Source organism: Oncorhynchus keta, chromosome 34 (genome assembly GCF_023373465.1).
Source record: "Oncorhynchus keta strain PuntledgeMale-10-30-2019 chromosome 34, Oket_V2, whole genome shotgun sequence".
Classification (NCBI taxonomy): Eukaryota; Metazoa; Chordata; class Actinopteri; order Salmoniformes; family Salmonidae; genus Oncorhynchus; species Oncorhynchus keta.
In genome coordinates this window covers 16,287,135-16,306,645 of record NC_068454.1, presented here as the reverse complement: position 1 = coordinate 16,306,645, position 19,511 = coordinate 16,287,135, and the positions used below count along the sequence as shown (strand labels likewise).

General features: G+C 45.1%; 1 protein-coding gene and 1 long non-coding RNA gene across 2 annotated transcripts in view; one reads left to right on the top strand and one right to left on the bottom strand.

Annotated features, from left to right (window-relative positions):
* LOC127915029 (uncharacterized) overlaps positions 1 to 2,051 on the bottom strand; it is a 10,504-nt gene extending 8,453 nt beyond the window's left edge. The window contains exons 1-2 of the long non-coding RNA XR_008089888.1: positions 1,858 to 2,051; positions 292 to 401 (exon numbers count right to left, since the gene is read on the bottom strand). This is a non-coding gene — a long non-coding RNA (uncharacterized LOC127915029). The remainder of the gene's footprint in view (positions 1 to 291; positions 402 to 1,857) is intronic.
* The window catches only part of LOC118374699 (cystathionine beta-synthase-like), a 33,762-nt gene extending 23,231 nt beyond the window's left edge, over positions 1 to 10,531 (top strand). Inside the window, exons 5-14 of the mRNA XM_052493283.1 lie at positions 2,060 to 2,139; positions 2,217 to 2,421; positions 2,531 to 2,622; positions 2,992 to 3,117; positions 3,274 to 3,358; positions 6,233 to 6,338; positions 6,482 to 6,694; positions 6,919 to 7,027; positions 7,560 to 7,644; positions 8,923 to 10,531. Coding sequence (XP_052349243.1) covers positions 2,060 to 2,139; positions 2,217 to 2,421; positions 2,531 to 2,622; positions 2,992 to 3,117; positions 3,274 to 3,358; positions 6,233 to 6,338; positions 6,482 to 6,694; positions 6,919 to 7,027; positions 7,560 to 7,644; positions 8,923 to 9,089 — 1,268 coding nt within the window. The 3' untranslated portion in view covers positions 9,090 to 10,531. The remainder of the gene's footprint in view (positions 1 to 2,059; positions 2,140 to 2,216; positions 2,422 to 2,530; positions 2,623 to 2,991; positions 3,118 to 3,273; positions 3,359 to 6,232; positions 6,339 to 6,481; positions 6,695 to 6,918; positions 7,028 to 7,559; positions 7,645 to 8,922) is intronic.
* The last annotated feature ends 8,980 nt before the right edge of the window (positions 10,532 to 19,511 follow it).

Sequence of the window (19,511 nt, the reverse complement as noted above, 5' to 3'; positions counted from 1 at the left end):
CTCTCTCTCTCTCTCTCTCTCTGTGTTCTGCAGTATGGTGTTCTGCTGACATGACCTGTTATTCACAGCTGTATTGACTTCTCTCTCTCTCTCTCTCTCTCACTGTGTTCTGCAGTATGGTGTTCTGCTGACATGACCTGTTATTCACAGCTGTATTGACTCCCCTCTCTCTCTCTCTGTGTGTTCTACAGTATGGTGTTCTGCTGACATGACCTGTTATTCACATCTGTATTGACTCCTCTCTCTCTCTCTCTGTGTGTGTTCTACAGTATGGTGTTCTGCTGACATGACCTGTTATTCACAGCTGTATTGACTTCTCTCTCTCTCTCTCTCTCTCTCTCTCTCTCTCTCTCTCTCTCTCTCTCTCTGTGTTCTGCAGTATGGTGTTCTGCTGACATGACCTGTTATTCACAGCTGTATTGACTCCTCTCTCTCTCACTGTGTTCTGCAGTATGGTGTTCTGCTGACATGACCTGTTATTCACATCTGTATTGACTCCTCTCTCTCTCTCTCTCTCTGTGTGTTCTACAGTATGGTGTTCTGCTGACATGACCTGTTATTCACAGCTGTATTGACTCCTCACTCTCTCTCTCTCTCTCTCTGTGTTCTGCAGTATGGTGTTCTGCTGACATGACCTGTTATTCACAGCTGTATTGACTCTCTCTCTCTCTCTCTGTGTTCTGCAGTATGGTGTTCTGCTGACATGACCTGTTATTCACAGCTGTATTGACTCTCTCTCTCTCTCTCTCTCTCTCTGTGTGTTCTGCAGTATGGTGTTCTGCTGACATGACCTGTTATTCACATCTGTATTGACTCCTCTCTCTCTCTCTCTGTGTTCTGCAGTATGGTGTTCTGCTGACATGACCTGTTATTCACATCTGTATTGACTCCTCTCTCTCTCTCTCTCTCTGTGTTCTGCAGTATGGTGTTCTGCTGACATGACCTGTTATTCACATCTGTATTGACTCCTCTCTCTCTCTCTCTGTGTTCTGCAGTATGGTGTTCTGCTGACATGACCTGTTATTCACATCTGTATTGACTCCTCTCTCTCTCTCTCTCTCTCTGTGTTCTGCAGTATGGTGTTCTGCTGACATGACCTGTTATTCACAGCTGTATTGACTTCTCTCTCTCTCTCTCTCTCTCTGTGTGTTCTACAGTATGGTGTTCTGCTGACATGACCTGTTATTCACAGCTGTATTGACTCTCTCTCTCTCTCTGTGTTCTGCAGTATGGTGTTCTGCTGACATGACCTGTTATTCACAGCTGTATTGACTCTCTCTCTCTCTCTCTCTCTCTGTGTTCTGCAGTATGGTGTTCTGCTGACATGACCTGTTATTCACAGCTGTATTGACTCCTCTCTCTCTCTCTCTGTGTTCTGCAGTATGGTGTTCTGCTGACATGACCTGTTATTCACATCTGTATTGACTCCTCTCTCTCTCTCTCTCTCTGTGTTCTACAGTATGGTGTTCTGCTGACATGACCTGTTATTCACAGCTGTATTGACTCTCTCTCTCTCTCTCTCTCTCTCTCTGTGTTCTGCAGTATGGTGTTCTGCTGACATGACCTGTTATTCACAGCTGTATTGACTTCTCTCTCTCTCTCTCTCTCTGTGTGTTCTACAGCATGGTGTTCTGCTGACATGACCTGTTATTCACAGCTGTATTGACTCCTCTCTCTCTCTCTCTCTCTCTCTCTCTCAGTGTATCTCAGCTGTATTCTCTCTCTCTCTGGTGTTCTGCAGTATGGTGTTCTGCTGACATGACCTGTTATTCACAGCTGTATTGACTCCTCTCTCTCTCTCTCTCTCTCTCTCTCTCTCTCTCTGTGTTCTGCAGTATGGTGTTCTGCTGACATGACCTGTTATTCACAGCTATATTGACTCCTCTCTCACTCTCTCTCTCTGTCTCTCTCTGTCTCTCTCTGTCTCTCTCTGTCTCTCTCTGTCTCTCTCTGTCTCTCTCTGTCTCTCTCTGTCTCTCTCTGTCTCTCTCTCTGTCTCTCTCTCTGTCTCTCTCTCTGTCTCTCTCTCTGTCTCTCTCTCTGTCTCTCTGTGCTGCAGGTATTGGTCTGGCCCTGGCCTCTGCAGTTAAAGGCTATCGCTGCATCATCGTCATGCCTGAGAAGATGAGCATGGAGAAGGTGAGACTGGTGTTTGTGTATCATCCATGCGTAGGCGTTGGAATGTAACTAAATGTAATCTAATCTTGTGTTCCCAGGTGGATGTGCTGAGAGCCTTGGGGGCGGAGATCGTGCGTACCCCCACCGCCGCCCGTTTTGATTCGCCAGAGTCCCACGTGGGCGTAGCCTGGCGTCTGAAGAACGAGATTCCTAACTCTCACATCCTTGACCAGTACCGTAACGCTAGCAACCCCCTGGCCCACTACGACACTACTGCCGAGGAGATCCTGGAGCAGTGCGATGGTACGTGTGTGTGTGTGTGGTGTGTGAATGCGATGGAGAAATTGAGTGAAGAATACCTATTTCCTCGTACTCTTCTAATAGACCTCTCTGCGTCACTCTGCCCTTGCAGGTAAGGTGGACATGTTGGTGGCAGGAGCTGGCACAGGTGGCACCATCACTGGCATCGCCCGCAAGCTGAAGGAGAGATGCCCCAACATCAAGGTAAGGCACCGAGTCACTTAACACAACGTCCCAGATCTATAAGAAGGCAATCTATCTGACTAGAATGTTATCGCTCTGTACTTTGTCAATTGAATTCCATTCAGTCTTGTAGAGCCAATCCCAAACTCATTTAGCTGAAAGTATACAACAAGAGTTCAACCCAAGGCCCACAGTTATAAGGCCTGTTGGGCCAAGTCATAAAGTAGGATCATAAAGTAATATTGCATCTCCCGTTGATGAATAAAGCCATATAATGTGTCTCAATGATAAAGATTAATACAGATCTTAAGTTGCCGTTGTGTGATGTATTTATTACCATGTTACTTTGGCTTATTGATTTAATGGTTAACAGTGTTCTGTGTTGTGTAGATCGTTGGCGTGGACCCTGAGGGTTCTATCCTGGCTGAACCAGAGGAGTTGAACATGACAGACAAGACCCAATACGAGGTGGAGGGCATCGGATATGACTTCATCCCCACCGTGCTGGACAGATCTGTGAGTGTGTGGCAGTGATCTCCTGAGTTGAGCGGTGTTTTCTACTCTGCATACAGTAACGGTCACAACACACAAGTGGAAGGAAAATGACTCCTAAGATAATATTGTATATGATTGCTATAGTAGAATGCATATAAATGTTTCTCTCTGATTCAGGTCATTGACAAGTGGTATAAGTCCAATGATGAGGAGTCCTTTGCCATGTCACGCATGCTGATCAGGGAGGAGGGGCTTCTTTGCGGTAGGTTGACATCACACACAATGATTGGTGCTTCCAAAGAGCAAGGGTCTCTCTCTCTTGTTCTCTCGCTCTGTCTAACTGTCTCTCTTGTTCTCTCGCTCTGTCTAACTGTCTCTCTTGTTCTCTCGCTCTGTCTAACTGTCTCTCTTGTTCTCTCGCTCTGTCTAACTGTCTCTCTTGTTCTCTCGCTCTGTCTAACTGTCTCTCTTGTTCTCTCGCTCTGTCTAACTGTCTCTCTTGTTCTCTCGCTCTGTCTAACTGTCTCTCTTGTTCTCTCGCTCTGTCTAACTGTCTCTCTTGTTCTCTCGCTCTGTCTAACTGTCTCTCTTGTTCTCTCGCTCTGTCTAACTGTCTCTCTTGTTCTCTCGCTCTGTCTAACTGTCTCTCTTGTTCTCTCGCTCTGTCTAACTGTCTCTCTTGTTCTCTCGCTCTGTCTAACTGTCTCTCTTGTTCTCTCGCTCTGTCTAACTGTCTCTCTTGTTCTCTCGCTCTGTCTAACTGTCTCTCTTGTTCTCTCGCTCTGTCTAACTGTCTCTCTTGTTCTCTCGCTCTGTCTAACTGTCTCTCTTGTTCTCTCGCTCTGTCTAACTGTCTCTCTTGTTCTCTCGCTCTGTCTAACTGTCTCTCTTGTTCTCTCGCTCTGTCTAACTGTCTCTCTTGTTCTCTCGCTCTGTCTAACTGTCTCTCTTGTTCTCTCGCTCTGTCTAACTGTCTCTCTTGTTCTCTCGCTCTGTCTAACTGTCTCTCTTGTTCTCTCGCTCTGTCTGTCTCTCTTGTTCTCTGCTCTGTCTAACTGTCTCTCTTGTTCTCTCGCTCTGTCTAACTGTCTCTCTTGTTCTCTCGCTCTGTCTAACTGTCTCTCTTGTTCTCTCGCTCTGTCTAACTGTCTCTCTTGTTCTCTCGCTCTGTCTAACTGTCTCTCTTGTTCTCTCGCTCTGTCTAACTGTCTCTCTTGTTCTCTCGCTCTGTCTAACTGTCTCTCTTGTTCTCTCGCTCTGTCTAACTGTCTCTCTTGTTCTCTCGCTCTGTCTAACTGTCTCTCTTGTTCTCTCGCTCTGTCTAACTGTCTCTCTTGTTCTCTGCTCTGTCTAACTGTCTCTCTTGTTCTCTCGCTCTGTCTAACTGTCTCTCTTGTTCTCTCGCTCTGTCTAACTGTCTCTCTTGTTCTCTCGCTCTGTCTAACTGTCTCTCTTGTTCTCTCGCTCTGTCTAACTGTCTCTCTTGTTCTCTCGCTCTGTCTAACTGTCTCTCTTGTTCTCTCGCTCTGTCTAACTGTCTCTCTTGTTCTCTCGCTCTGTCTAACTGTCTCTCTTGTTCTCTCGCTCTGTCTAACTGTCTCTCTTGTTCTCTCGCTCTGTCTAACTGTCTCTCTTGTTCTCTCGCTCTGTCTAACTGTCTCTCTTGTTCTCTCGCTCTGTCTAACTGTCTCTCTTGTTCTCTCGCTCTGTCTAACTGTCTCTCTTGTTCTCTCTCTGTCTAACTGTCTCTCTTGTTCTCTCGCTCTGTCTAACTGTCTCTCTTGTTCTCTCGCTCTGTCTAACTGTCTCTCTTGTTCTCTCGCTCTGTCTAACTGTCTCTCTTGTTCTCTCGCTCTGTCTAACTGTCTCTCTTGTTCTCTCGCTCTGTCTAACTGTCTCTCTTGTTCTCTCGCTCTGTCTAACTGTCTCTCTTGTTCTCTCGCTCTGTCTAACTGTCTCTCTTGTTCTCTCGCTCTGTCTAACTGTCTCTCTTGTTCTCTCGCTCTGTCTAACTGTCTCTCTTGTTCTCTCGCTCTGTCTAACTGTCTCTCTTGTTCTCTCGCTCTGTCTAACTGTCTCTCTTGTTCTCTCGCTCTGTCTGTCTCTCTTGTTCTCTCGCTCTGTCTGTCTCTCTTGTTCTCTCGCTCTGTCTGTCTCTCTTGTTCTCTCGCTCTGTCTGTCTCTCTTGTTCTCTCGCTCTGTCTGTCTCTCTTGTTCTCTCGCTCTGTCTGTCTCTCTTGTTCTCTCGCTCTGTCTGTCTCTCTTGTTCTCTCGCTCTGTCTGTCTCTCTTGTTCTCTCGCTCTGTCTGTCTCTCTTGTTCTCTCGCTCTGTCTGTCTCTCTTGTTCTCTCGCTCTGTCTGTCTCTCTTGTTCTCTCGCTCTGTCTGTCTCTCTTGTTCTCTCGCTCTGTCTGTCTCTCTTGTTCTCTCGCTCTGTCTGTCTCTCTTGTTCTCTCGCTCTGTCTGTCTCTCTTGTTCTCTCGCTCTGTCTGTCTCTCTTGTTCTCTCGCTCTGTCTGTCTCTCTTGTTCTCTCGCTCTGTCTGTCTCTCTTGTTCTCTCGCTCTGTCTGTCTCTCTTGTTCTCTCGCTCTGTCTGTCTCTCTTGTTCTCTCGCTCTGTCTGTCTCTCTTGTTCTCTCGCTCTGTCTGTCTCTCTTGTTCTCTCGCTCTGTCTGTCTCTCTTGTTCTCTCGCTCTGTCTGTCTCTCTTGTTCTCTCGCTCTGTCTGTCTCTCTTGTTCTCTCGCTCTGTCTGTCTCTCTTGTTCTCTCGCTCTGTCTGTCTCTCTTGTTCTCTCGCTCTGTCTGTCTCTCTTGTTCTCTCGCTCTGTCTGTCTCTCTTGTTCTCTCGCTCTGTCTGTCTCTCTTGTTCTCTCGCTCTGTCTGTCTCTCTTGTTCTCTCGCTCTGTCTGTCTCTCTTGTTCTCTCGCTCTGTCTGTCTCTCTTGTTCTCTCGCTCTGTCTGTCTCTCTTGTTCTCTCGCTCTGTCTGTCTCTCTTGTTCTCTCGCTCTGTCTGTCTCTCTTGTTCTCTCGCTCTGTCTGTCTCTCTTGTTCTCTCGCTCTGTCTAACTGTCTCTCTTGTTCTCTCGCTCTGTCTAACTGTCTCTCTTGTTCTCTCGCTCTGTCTAACTGTCTCTCTAGGAGGTAGTTCAGGCACGGCCATGGCTGCAGCAGTGAAGATGAGTACAGAGCTGAAGGAGGGCCAATGCTGTGTCGTCATCCTGCCTGACTCCATCCGCAACTACATGTAAGAGGGAGATTGAACAGGAAAGGGGGATGGGGGGGTTAAATGTGTGGAGAAGGAGCATTAACATGCCAAGTGTTTTTAACAGGGTATGTAGTACCAGTGTTGTGAGCCTTGAGTGTGACTGTTGTGATTCCCCCCGCCAGGTCTAAGTTCCTCAGTGACAACTGGATGTGTGATAAGGGCTTCCTAACCCCAAATGACCTGATGGTGTCCAAATCCTGGTGGTGGAACCTGACTCTGCAGAGTCTGAACCTGTGTGCCCCTATCACCGTGCTGCCCTCCGTCAACATCAAGAAGACCATCAAGATCCTCAAGGAGAAGGCTTTTGACCAGGCACCCGTCGTTGACGAGTCCGGGTACGCTTTTCCCTGGTTACCATGGTGTTTGTCATTCAGGCCGAGTGTCATTGTACCCTATAGTGTGACTGTTAACAAAACACTAGTCCCCTTGACAAGAGGTTAATACAGGCATTTTATTAATCAGCGTGTTATATGTTCATGATAGTTTCATTCACATGCAGTTTTGCTTGTATTCAGGTGTCATAATGCTAATGACCATATTCTCTCTCTCGTCTGTGTAGCATGATCCTAGGGATGCTTACCCTGGGCAACATGTTGTCTTCTGTGCTGGCTGGGAAGGTCAAGGTTTCTGACCCTGTCTCCAAGGTGCTCTACAAACAATTCAAACAGGTCGGTTCCTTTACCTACATGCTCAACAATATGCCACACTCTCACAAGAACACTTCAACTCAAATGTGAGCTGCTAAATAAAGTTCTCAAACTGAAGGCTATCATTGAGGAGAGCAGGGGTACTTGACTACTGTTTGAGAAGGTCCGGTCACACACATTTCCTAGGTGGCAAAGGTCCGGATGGATACTGCAATTCTACACATTTTTTATACGTCTTCTGGCATGCTCATATGATACCTGACTGACACAACAAAATCATGGGTGCCCCCCCGTGGGGTCAAGGCCCCTGGGAATGTAATCTGGCCATGATAACTACAAGATTACTGGTTATCCTAACTTACCTACCAAGGTAACATGGCATTTTTGATCAACTGGACATTTGACGGTTTCACATAGCTCTAAGGTAGCTCTAAGGTAGCTCTAAGGTCTGTCAGTGAATGACAGAGGAACCCCCCCTGTTCTGGATATGGATTGGGGTCTGTCTGCCTGTTGTAGTTTTGTAATTGTCATTTGTCCCACTCTCCCCCCTCAGGTGCGACTGACCGATAACCTGGGTAAGCTGTCCCGTATCCTGGAGACAGATCACTTTGCCTTGGTGGTGCATGACCAGATTCAATGTAAGTTTACCCCTCCTTCCTCTCTTCCATCAACCTTAATCTTCCTGTCTTTCTCACTTCCTCTTATTCTCTCACACTTCCTTATCTCACCATTTCCCCGCTATCTTGTATTGCTCCTTCTGTCTCTTTTCCACCACTGATAGTTACCTTTGTCAGACAGTAGAGAAGAACATTCCTAGCAACACCTGCTGTCTTCGGTTGACCCTGAACTAGTCCTCCTACAGGGTCAGGGGTCATTCCTGGTTCCTGTCCAGGTAACAGTGTCACCTGTCCGCTGCCATAGCAAACCCCCACCCGGCCAGAGGCAATGTGGTGGTTGTTTTCCCTCTGACTAGCTTGCTGTTCAACGTTAGGGGCTGTTCATCAGTTTGGTCAGATAAGCCTGCAAAAATAAAATCGCAAGTCGTTACATAGCATATTTGTCTTTCTCACAGCCTAGGGAACACAAGGCGTAATAATGCTGTCTAATCATTAGTTTTGTGGTCTAGAAGATTAACAAGGTGTGTGTTGGGTGACAAAGCCCAGCGGTAGGGTTTGGTGCCTGGCAGTGCCTGGCAGTGCCTGGCCACCTGTAGAATAGGGCCATACCCAGACTGTTGTGTAAGCATAGACAGGCGATTTAGCTTAATATGCCATAATGCTTTTTGTCAGCCCACCACCACCACAACTTCACTAGAGGACAAATTCATTTTTTACATTATTTTCATAAACTATCATTTACTGAGACATCCCAAGAACAAGTGTTTTTTCTTGACAGTGTGCCCTGAGCAGGAAAAACTCTGTCCCTCAGCTATGACTCGGCACCCCCTATGCTCCCTATCATATTTTACTATGTTCATCCTATATTCCGTGTTCCTTATCTAACAGCAGGGGTCTCTTCGGAACCTGACTTTCATTGCGACCTCTAACCCTGTCTATCAAACACAGGAAGCTAGTTGCATATCTTCTTGTAAACTGATATTGTTTGATTCAGTATAATTGCCAGCTATTGTATAATGCATTGCTTCATTCTTGGATAAAGACCTTAGGTTAGGTTAACTTCCTTTATGGCAAACATTCCCATATGAAAAAGGGAGAATATGTTTAATTGGATAAGTATTTTGACATCATTTATGTAGTATCTTGCATGCAGGACACATTTCAGTGGTTCTACAACTCTTCTCCTATTTGTCACAAACATCAAAGACAAAAGTCTTTATCTCAATAGTACTATTACCCCTCTCGCTGTGTCTCTCTCTCTCTCTTTCTCTCCCTTCCTCTGTCTCTCTCTCTGTGTAGGCATGGCGGACGGCTCCTCCTGTCTGAGACAGATGGTGTTTGGGGTGGTGACGTCCATTGACCTACTCAACTACATCACCACGTGTGAGAGGCGGGGAGGCGTACGGGAGCGCACGATGTCGGAGTGCTCCATGACATCTGAGTGCTCGCTGACTGATGAGCTGTAACCACTTTCTGTTTCCTGTGCGTTGGAGGAAGTGACCCACCCCCCAAATATTGACGATGAAGAAGAAGATGTAGACTTTTAGGAGGTTGTGGTTTAATATTAAAATTATTATTATTTTCCAACCTTCTTGGCTACAGCAGTTTTTGTTGTTTTTGTGATTAGAATCCTAATTTACTGTAGCCTTTGCTGCAATTTAAGTAATTTAGCTGGTTTCAGATACATAGTTTTCCACTAAACTTAAAGGTATATAAATTGCATTTTACAAAGTGTGCAACTATACGTTTCCATCTGTCTTGCCTCTTCATTATTGAAAGTTACTTTTACTTTTCTCTTTAAAAAGAATAGTGTTCCTGACTTGATTTTATTGCAGAGGATACTAAAACATGAGAATATGCTCGCTAGACTAACGACTCAGTAAATTGGAATCTTTCAGCTAAATGGTCATCTACCTACCATTTTGTATTGCATTGATTTCTATGTAACTGATATGTGAATGTGACTTCCATTTTAGTGGAGAACAGCAAAACATTTCTGAAATTTGCTGTTCCCCTTTTAGACTTAAAAGTGCATCATAGTTTTTCTTTGATACCAACAGAGTTACATTGCCATCTAGTGATAACTAAAGACATAGTATGTGCCTAAAATTGTAATTTGGGTTCATCGATCTGAATTGAATACCTATTCAGTATGGAAAAAAAATAGAGGTGTCACATTGACAACATTCAAAGAGAGAGGGTGTCAATGAAGGGTACCTTCTTTTGTTTGAAGGGTTTGGCCTTGAAGAGTAAACAAGCACACAGCGTAGGTCAGGCCAAGGATAGGGGAGTTTGGCACAAAACCAAACTAACCCAAACAGTATGACTTGTGTTGGGTCATTTTTTTCTTTTTTTCTTGTATTGAAACAAGACATTGAATAGTTGTCTGGTTGAAAGTATTTAAAGTAGCCATACAGTGCAGGTCTTTTATATCGGCCTGTCTGGGGCAGGTTGTCTAAGTTGGGTTGTTTGACCTTTTTTTTTGCTACTGTTCTGTTTGACTTCCTGTTTTAATCATGACTGTGTTATGTTATGTATGACAATGGACCCAGAGCTGTTATGATCTATTCATTAACTTACATCCACTAGCAGGGATGGAGGTGTAAAATATGACTTTAGTGTCATATTTGCGTGAGGTGGAGCATGTTATGGTTATGAAAGTGATATTTGAACAATATTCCCTGTCATTATTTCCACTCTGGGTTCAGCTGTTCATTTCATATTTCTCTTGATTTGTCGATTTCAGGTTATTTTGTGACAACTATTATTACTGGCTTCCATTAAAGGCCCTTTCTCTTGAGCAAGTTTCAAGTTGTATTAGTCATACTGTATGTACGTGATCAGTGGTGACCAGTCATTCAGGCAAAATGTTTTGAGGTAATAAAGCTGCATACAAGCATGGTCTCTATTTTTTGTTTTGTTTTCTTGAGTAAGGCAGCTCCAGAATGCAGGTGTTTCAGCCTAGCTCAGTGCCTTCTGTGTTGGAGGGGCAGCCAGTGGAAAATAGAGCGTAGGGGTTGGTAATTGTGCCGTGATGACATCAAATCATGTTATAACTTCCGTAGCCTTGGTTGGACTGATAATTTCAAAATCTTAGCTAGCAAGCTAAACGAGCAGTCATCTTCACGAATCATGTCAATCTACTGGAAAATCCTTTTCAATCCTCGTATGAAAAATTATAAATAAACTTATCAGTGCTCATCGGCCATTGGATATAAACATTACCCAACAAGTTGTAAATTGCAAATTCAACAATGAGTGGTTTGGAAGGAATCAGTGGTTAACTCCAAGCGTTGCAAAGCAATCACTATTTTGCTTGCCCTGCTATTTGTTGGAAAGGGTGTATGGTCTGAGGTGAAGGCTCTCTTTTCCAAGTTTAAAAGGATAAACATTCACATGCAAAACCACAGGCCAGAAAAGGTTGAATACATTGGCCATGCTGTCAATCAGTGAGTTCAAGACAACTGGGAACTCTGGGAGCTTTCATTGTCTGCTTATATGCCCCCTTTATTTATCCTACGGTTCTGACTTGGTGTACAGGGAGAATACTGTAAGAACTGCCCATATTCTGAATTCTGTCACTATTTCAAGTGCTGAACAGAGTTTTTTTTGACTATGTCCGTCTTAGCTCATATCTTCATCGAAATTAGCGATGGCCTCTTATGCGCTCATCATTCCCTTATGCCATTGTTTGTACAACTCAATTGTCAGTAGAAACCACATTTGTTTAAGCAAGTCAGCCATATCAGGTATGTTTTTTAATGAGGCAGTAAATGAGGCTGAATGAACTGTTTCGCTGCCAGAAAAGGCTTTGCTAATAGCCAGGTGTAGTGGCACTAAATAGTGCTGAAACTAAAGCTCTGCTGTTGGGACAGCTTTATGTAGGTCCTAACAGTTTTTGGGCACCGTTTGTCACCGTTATAGTGCAATTAATGTATTGGTTAGTGTTGTGTAGTGGCTTGCCCCACCAAGATTTATGGTAAAATCGCCACTGTATGGGATACACATGGTATACACCGTCCGACAGAATGCTTACTTGCAGGTTCCTTCTCGACAACATAACAAGAAATAATAAAAGATAAGAATACAAACAAAAAGTAAATGGCTCAGTAGAATAAACATTTTAGCATAAGTATAATACAGGAAGGCACAATTTATTGTCCAATATTTACATGTTTTGGGGAAGAGGGAATTGGGGGGGAAAGTGTTTAAATTGCACAGTATTTAGCAATAAGAGTCTGGTACCAGTAGAGGTGTATGTGTGTGCTAAGGTGTGAGGGTCAGTGCAGGTGGTCAGTCCAGTTCAAGTTGTTCAGGACTCTGATGGCTTGTAGATAGAAACTGTCTCTGAGCCTGTTGGTATCCGACCGACTGTAAGGGAGTGAACAACTTGTGGCTGGGGTGTGTCGGGTCTTTGATTATGCTGCAGGCTTTCCTCAGGCACTGCTTCAAGTAGATATCCTGGATGGGTGGGAGCACGGTCCCAGTGATGAACTCGGGCATCTTCACCACCCACTAGAGGAGGGCCTTGCGGTTGTGGATGGAGCAATTCCCGCATCAGGTCCTGATGCAACCGGTCAGGATGCTCTCAATGGTGCAGCGGTACTATTTGGAGAGAACCTGGGGTGGCATGCCGAATTTCTTCAGAGGCCATAGGAAGTAGAGATGCTGTTGCGCCCTCTTGACAAGAGTTATGGTGCTGTTGGTACATGTCAAGTCCCCATGATGTGGACGCTGAGGAACTTAAAACTCTACTGCAGTCCTGTTGATGTAGATCAGGGTATGTTCCCTGCTATGCTTTCTGAAGTCAACAATCAACTCCTTTGTTTTGCTGAGAGGCTGTTCTCCTGGCACCATAATGCCAGTTCACTTACCTCCTTCCAATAGGCTGACTCATCGTTGTTAGTTATCAGGCCTACAACCGTGGTGTAGTCAGCAAACATGATGACGGGGTCCTGCAAAGCTACGCAGTCGTGGGGGAACAGGGATTACAGCAGAGGACTGAGGACACACCCCTGGGGGGCCTTGGTGTTAAGAGTCAGTGTGGAGGAGGTGTTGTTACCAATTCTCACAGCATGTGGTCTGCCCATCAGGAAGTCCAGGATCCAGTTGCAGAGGGTGGCACTGGCATGATGGTATACACTCCTTGAAGCAGGTTGGGACTACAGCCTAGGACAGGGACAGTTTGAAGATGTCAGAGAAGAAGCCCACCAGCTAGTCAGCACACACTCTGAGGACGAAGCCAGGGATGCCATCTGGGCTGGCGGTTTGTGAGTATTCACTCTTTTGAGAGTTTTGCTCATGTTAGCCTCGGAGAGAGTGAAAGCACCTAGTCATCCAGAGCAATGAGCGGTTCCTGGATGGCAGTGTGCCCAGGGTGGTGCATTGAGTTAGCGAGAGAGCTATTGTGCATATGTGGACATGTTTTCCTGTTTATCACAGTTTTGCATGTGCGTAGGAGATGTGTATGTATATATTATGGTCATAGTGGGAATTCCGACACGAGTTTAGTGAGCGTTAAACGTATTTGCCTTTTTAATTTACTTTTCTGTCTATGTGTATTCTGACCTTGAACTTAAGCATGAGAATGGTATTCTATTCACCCGCTATTCTTTTGGGGTGGAGATCAAAGAAAGGAAGGTGTAGTGGCAGGGTCTACAGTCAATCACGGACTACAAGAAGAAACCCAGCCCAGTCACGGACCAGGATGTCTTGCTCCCAGGCAGACTAAATAACTTTTTTGCCCGCTTTGAGGACAATACAGTAACACTGACACGGCCTGCAACGAAAACATGCGGTCTCTCCTTCACTGCAGCCGAGGTGAGTAAGACATTTAAACGTGTTAACCCTCGCAAGGCTGCAGGCCCAGACGGCATCCCCAGCCGCGCCCTCAGAGCATGCGCAGACCAGCTGGCCGGTGTGTTTACGGACATATTCAATCAATCCCTATACCAGTCTGCTGTTCCCATATGCTTCAAGAGGGCCACCATTGTTCCTGTTCCCAAGAAAGCTAAGGTAACTGAGCTAAACGACTACCGCCCCGTAGCACTCACTTCCGTCATCATGAAGTGCTTTGAGAGACTAGTCAAGGACCATATCACCTCCACCCTACCTGACACCCTAGACCCACTCCAATTTGCTTACCGCCCAAATAGGTCCACAGACGACGCAATCTCAACCACACTGCACACTGCCCTAACCCACCTGGACAAGAGGAATACCTATGTGAGAATGCTGTTCATCGACTACAGCTCGGCATTCAACACCATAGTACCCTCCAAGCTCGTCATCAAGCTCGAGACCCTGGGTCTCGACCCCGCCCTGTGCAACTGGGTACTGGACTTCCTGACGGGCCGTCCCCAGGTGGTGAGGGTAGGCAACAACATCTCCTCCCCGCTGATCCTCAACACGGGGGCCCCACAAGGGTGCGTTCTGAGCCCTCTCCTGTACTCCCTGTTCACCCACGACTGCGTGGCCACGCACACCTCCAACTCAATCATCAAGTTTGCGGACGACACAACAGTGGTAGGCTTGATTACCAACAAATTAGAGACGGCCTACAGGGAGGAGGTGAGGGCCCTCGGAGTGTGGTGTCAGGAAAATAACCTCACACTCAACGTCAACAAAACTAAGGAGATGATTGTGGACTTCAGGAAACAGCAGAGGGAACACCCCCCTATCCACATCGATGGAACAGTAGTGGAGAGGGTAGCAAGTTTTAAGTTCCTCGGCATACACATCACAGACAAACTGAATTGGTCCACTCACATTGACAGCGTCGTGAAGAAGGCGCAGCAGCGCCTCTTCAACCTCAGGAGGCTGAAGAAATTTGGCTTGTCACCAAAAGCACCCACAAACTTCTACAGATGCACAATCGAGAGCATCCTGGTGGGCTGTATCACCGCCTGGTACAGCAACTGCTCCGCCCTCAACCGTAAGGCTCTCCAGAGGGTAGTGAGGTCTGCACAACGCATCACCGGGGGAAAACTACCTGCCCTCCAGGACACCTACACCACCCGATGTTACAGGAAGGCCATAAAGATCATCAAGGACATCAACCACCCGAGCCACTGCCTGTTCACCCCGCTATCATCCAGAAGGCGAGGTCAGTACAGGTGCATCAAAGCTGGGACCGAGAGACTGAAAAACAGCCACCACTAACATTGAGTGGCTGCTGCCAACACACTGTCATTGACACTGACCCAACTCCAGCCACTTTAATAATGGGAATTGATGGGAAATGATGTAAATATATCACTAGCCACTTTAAACAATGCTACCTTATATAATGTTACTTACCCTACATTATTCATCTCATATGCATACGTATATACTGTACTCTACATCATCGACTGCATCCTTATGTAATACATGTATCACTAGCCACTTTAACTATGCCACTTTGTTTACTTTGTCTACATACTCATCTCATATGTATATACTGTACTCGATACCATCTACTGTATGCTGCCCTGTACCATCACTCATTCATATATCCTTATGTACATATTCTTTATCCCCTTACACTGTGTATAAGACAGTAGTTTTGGAATTGTTAGTTAGATTACTTGTTGGTTATCACTGCATTGTCGGAACTAGAAGCACAAGCATTTCGCTACACTCGCATTAACATCTGCTAACCATGTGTATGTGACAAATAAAATTTGATTTGATTTGATTTGATTTGATTTGAGGTGTTTCTACATGGGGAGTGTTGCTGCTCAGCTATTTTCAGGTCTCTCCAGAGATGTCAAAATCAAACTTTGTTTGCCACATGCACCGAATTCAACAAAAAGTATACTTTACCGTGAAATGCTTAACCAACAGTGCAGTTCAAGAAGAAAATATTTACCAAGTAGGCTAAAATAAAAAGTCATAATAAAAAGTAACACAATAAGAATAGCGAGGATATATAAAGGGGGTGCCGGTACCGAGTCAGTATGCAGGGGTATAGGCTAGTTCATCTGTACAGGACATGTAGGTGGGGCAAAGTGACTACGCATATGTAACAAACAAACAGTGAGTAGCAGCAGTGTACAAGGGGGGTTATGAATTGTTCAGCAGTCTAATGGCTTGGGGGTAGAAGCTGTTGAGGAGCCTTTTGGCCTTAGACTTGGCGCTCCGGTATCGCTTGCCGTGCGGTAGTAGAGAAAACAGTCTATAACTTGGGTGACTGGAGTCTGACAATTTTATGGGCTTTCGTCTGACACCGCCTATTATATAGGTCCTGGATGGCCGGAAGCTTGGCCCCAGTGATGTACTGGGCCTTTCCCACTACCCTCTGTAGTGCCTTACGGTCAGATGCCGAGCAGTTGCCATAACAGGCGGTGATGCAACCGGTCAGGATGCTCTCGATGGTGCAGCTGTAGAATCTTTTGAGGATCTGGGGGCCCATGACAAATCTTTTCCGTCTCCTGAGAGGGAAAAGGTTTTGTTGTGCCCTATTCACGATTGTCTTGGTATGTTTGGACAATAATTGTTTGTTGGTGATGTGGACACCAAGGAACTTTAAACTGTTTGATCGGGTTCAAGTCCCGGGCTCTGCATGGGCCACTCAAGGACATTCAGAGACTTGTCCCGAAGCCACTCCTGTAATGTATTAGCTGTGTGCTTAGGATCGTTGTCCTGTTTGAAACTTTGCTCCAGTCTGAGGTCCTGAGCGCTCTGAGGCAAGTTTTCATTAAGGATCTCTCTGTACTTTGCTCCGTTCATCTTTCCCTCGATCCTGACTAGTCTCCCAGTCCCTGCTGCTGAAAAATATCCCCACAACATGATGCTGCCACCACCGTGCTTCACCATAGCGATGGTGCCAGATTTCCTCCAGACGTGACGTGACGCTTGGCATTCAGGCCAAAGAGTTCCATCTTGGTTTCATCAGACCAGAGAATCTTGTTTCTCATGGTCTGAGAGACTTGAGGTGCCTTTTGGAAAACTCCAAGCGAGTTGTCATGTGCCTTTTACTGAGGAGTGAATTCTGTCTGGTCACTCTACCATAAAGGCCTGATTGGTGGAGGGCTGCAGAGATGGTTGACCTTCTGGAAGGTTCCCCATCTCCACAGAGGAACTCTGGAGCTCTGTCAGAGTGACCATCAGGTTCTTGGTCACTTCCCCAACCAAGGCCCTTCTCCCCATTTGCTCAGTTTGGCAGGGCGGTAGTTTGGTGGGGTTTCCAAACTTCTTCCATTATAGAATAATGGAGGCCACTGTGCTCTTGGGGACCTTCAATGCTACAGAAATGTTTTGGTGCTCTTCCCAAGATCTCTGCCTCAACACAATCCTGTCTCGGAGCTCTACGTACAATTCCTTTGACCTCAATTCCTTTGACCTATAAATGTAGCGATGCTACAGTGCCTTGCGAAAGTATTTGGCCCCCTTGAACTTTGTGACCTTTTGCCACATTTCAGGGTTCAAACATAAAGATATAAAACTGTATTTTTTTGTGAAGAATCAACAACAAGTGGGACACAATCATGAAGTGGAACGACATTTATTGGATATTTCAAACTTTTTTAACAAATCAAAAACTGAAAAATTGGGTGTGCAAAATTATTCAGCCACCTTAAGTTAATACTTTGTAGTGCCACCTTTTGCTGCGATTACAGCTGTAAGTCGCTTGGGGTATGTCTCTATCAGTTTTGCACATCGAGAGACTGAAATTTTTTCCCAATTCCTCTTTGCAAAACAGCTCGAGCTCAGTGAGGTTGGATGGAGAGCATTTGTGAACAGCAGTTTTCAGTTCTTTCCACAGATTCTCGATTGGATTCAGGTCTGGACTTTGACTTGGCCATTCTAACACCTGGATATGTTTATTTTTGAACCATTCCATTGTAGATTTTGCTTTATGTTTTGGATCATTGTCTTGTTGGAAGACAAATCTCCGTCCCAGTTCCAGGTCTTTTGCAGACTCCATCAGGTTTTCTTCCAGAATGGTCCTGTATTTGGCTCCATCCATCTTCCCATCAATTTTAACCATCTTCCCTGTCCCTGCTGAAGAAAAGCAGGCCCAAACCATGATGCTGCCACCACCATGTTTGACAGTGGGGATGGTGTGTTCAGGGTGATGAGCTGTGTTGCTTTTACGCCAAACATAACGTTTTGCATTGTTGCCAAAAAGTTCAATTTTGGTTTCATCTGACCAGAACACCTTCTTCCACATGTTTGGTGTGTCTCCCAGGTGGCTTGTGGCAAACTTTAAACAACACTTTTATGGATATCTTTAAGAAATGGCTTTCTTCTTGCCACTCTTCCATAAAGGCCAGATTTGTGCAATATACGACTGATTGTTGTCCTATGGACAGAGTCTCCCACCTCAGTTGTAGATCTCTGCAGTTCATCCAGAGTGATCATGGGCCTCTTGGCTGCATCTCTGATCAGTCTTCTCCTTGTATGAGCTGAAAGTTTAGAGGGACGGCCAGGTCTTGGTAGATTTGCAGTGGTCTGATACTCCTTCCATTTCAATATTATCGCTTGCACAGTGCTCCTTGGGATGTTTAAAGCTTGGGAAATCTTTTTGTATCCAAATCCGGCTTTAAACTTCTTCACAACAGTATCTCGGACCTGCCTGGTGTGTTCCTTGTTCTTCATGATGCTCTCTGCGCTTTTAACGGACCTCTGAGACTATCACAGTGCAGGTGCATTTATACAGAGACTTGATTACACACAGGTGGATTGTATTTATCATCATTAGTCATTTAGGTCAACATTGGATCATTCAGAGATCCTCACTGAACTTCTGGAGAGAGTTTGCTGCACTGAAAGTAAAGGGGCTTAATAATTTTTTCAGTTTTTGATTTGTTAAAAAAGTTTGAAATATCCAATAAATGTTGTTCCACTTCATGATTGTGTCCCACTTGTTGTTGATTCTTCACAAAAAAATACAGTTTTATGTCTTTATGTTTGAAGCCTGAAATGTGGCAAAAGGTCGCAAAGTTCAAGGGGGCCGAATACTTTCGCAAGGCACTGTACATACAGACACCGGTTTATTTTTGCTCTAACATGAACTGTCAACTGTGGGATTTTATATAAACAGGTGTGTGCCTTTCCAAATCATGTCCAATCAATTGAATTTACAACAGGTGGACTCCAATCACGTTGTAGAGACATCTCAAGGATGATTAATAGAAATAGGATGGACTCAATGTCGAGTCTCATAAGAAAGGGTCTGAATATTTATGTAAATAAGGTATTTCTGTAAAAAGAAAATATACAGTTGCAAAAATGTCTTAAAACCCGTTTTCATTTTGTCCTTATGGGTATTGTGTGTAGATTGCTGAGGATTTTTATTTATTTAATCAATTTTAGAATAAGGCTGTTATGTAACAAAATGTGGAAAACCTCTGAATACTTTCCGTATGCGCTGTACGTAGCTTTCTTTCATTGATCCCTAATATTCTGAACCAGTTTCTCCATATATTCTAGTGAGTCTGTCAAAGTGTCTAGTTAAAAGGTACACCTAATTTAAAGGGATGGTTTTAGATAAATGTACTGAAATCCCTCACAAAGTTTTCATTTAGGGTATCTGCTGGCCATCAAGTGGGAGGGTTTTCAGCTGTTGAATTACATTTACTCAGTACGTGCAAGGGAACCACACCTGCAAAACCCGTTACGCACTGGCATTAAGTAAGTCTGAATACCAACTACTGAGGAGTGCGTAGGAAAGGAGTGCGTAGGAAAGGAGTGCGTAGGAAAGGAGTGCGTAGGAAAGGAGTGCGTAAGAAAGGAGTGTGTAGGAAAGGATTGCGTAGGAAAGGAGTGCGTAGGAAAAGAGTGCGTAGGAAAGGAGTGCGTAGGAAATGAGTTCATTTCCTAAGTCTAAATCATCCCATCATGCTTGTGAAAGCATTACAGTGAATGACTATTGCACAGTTAGTATGCAGTTTCCACACAAG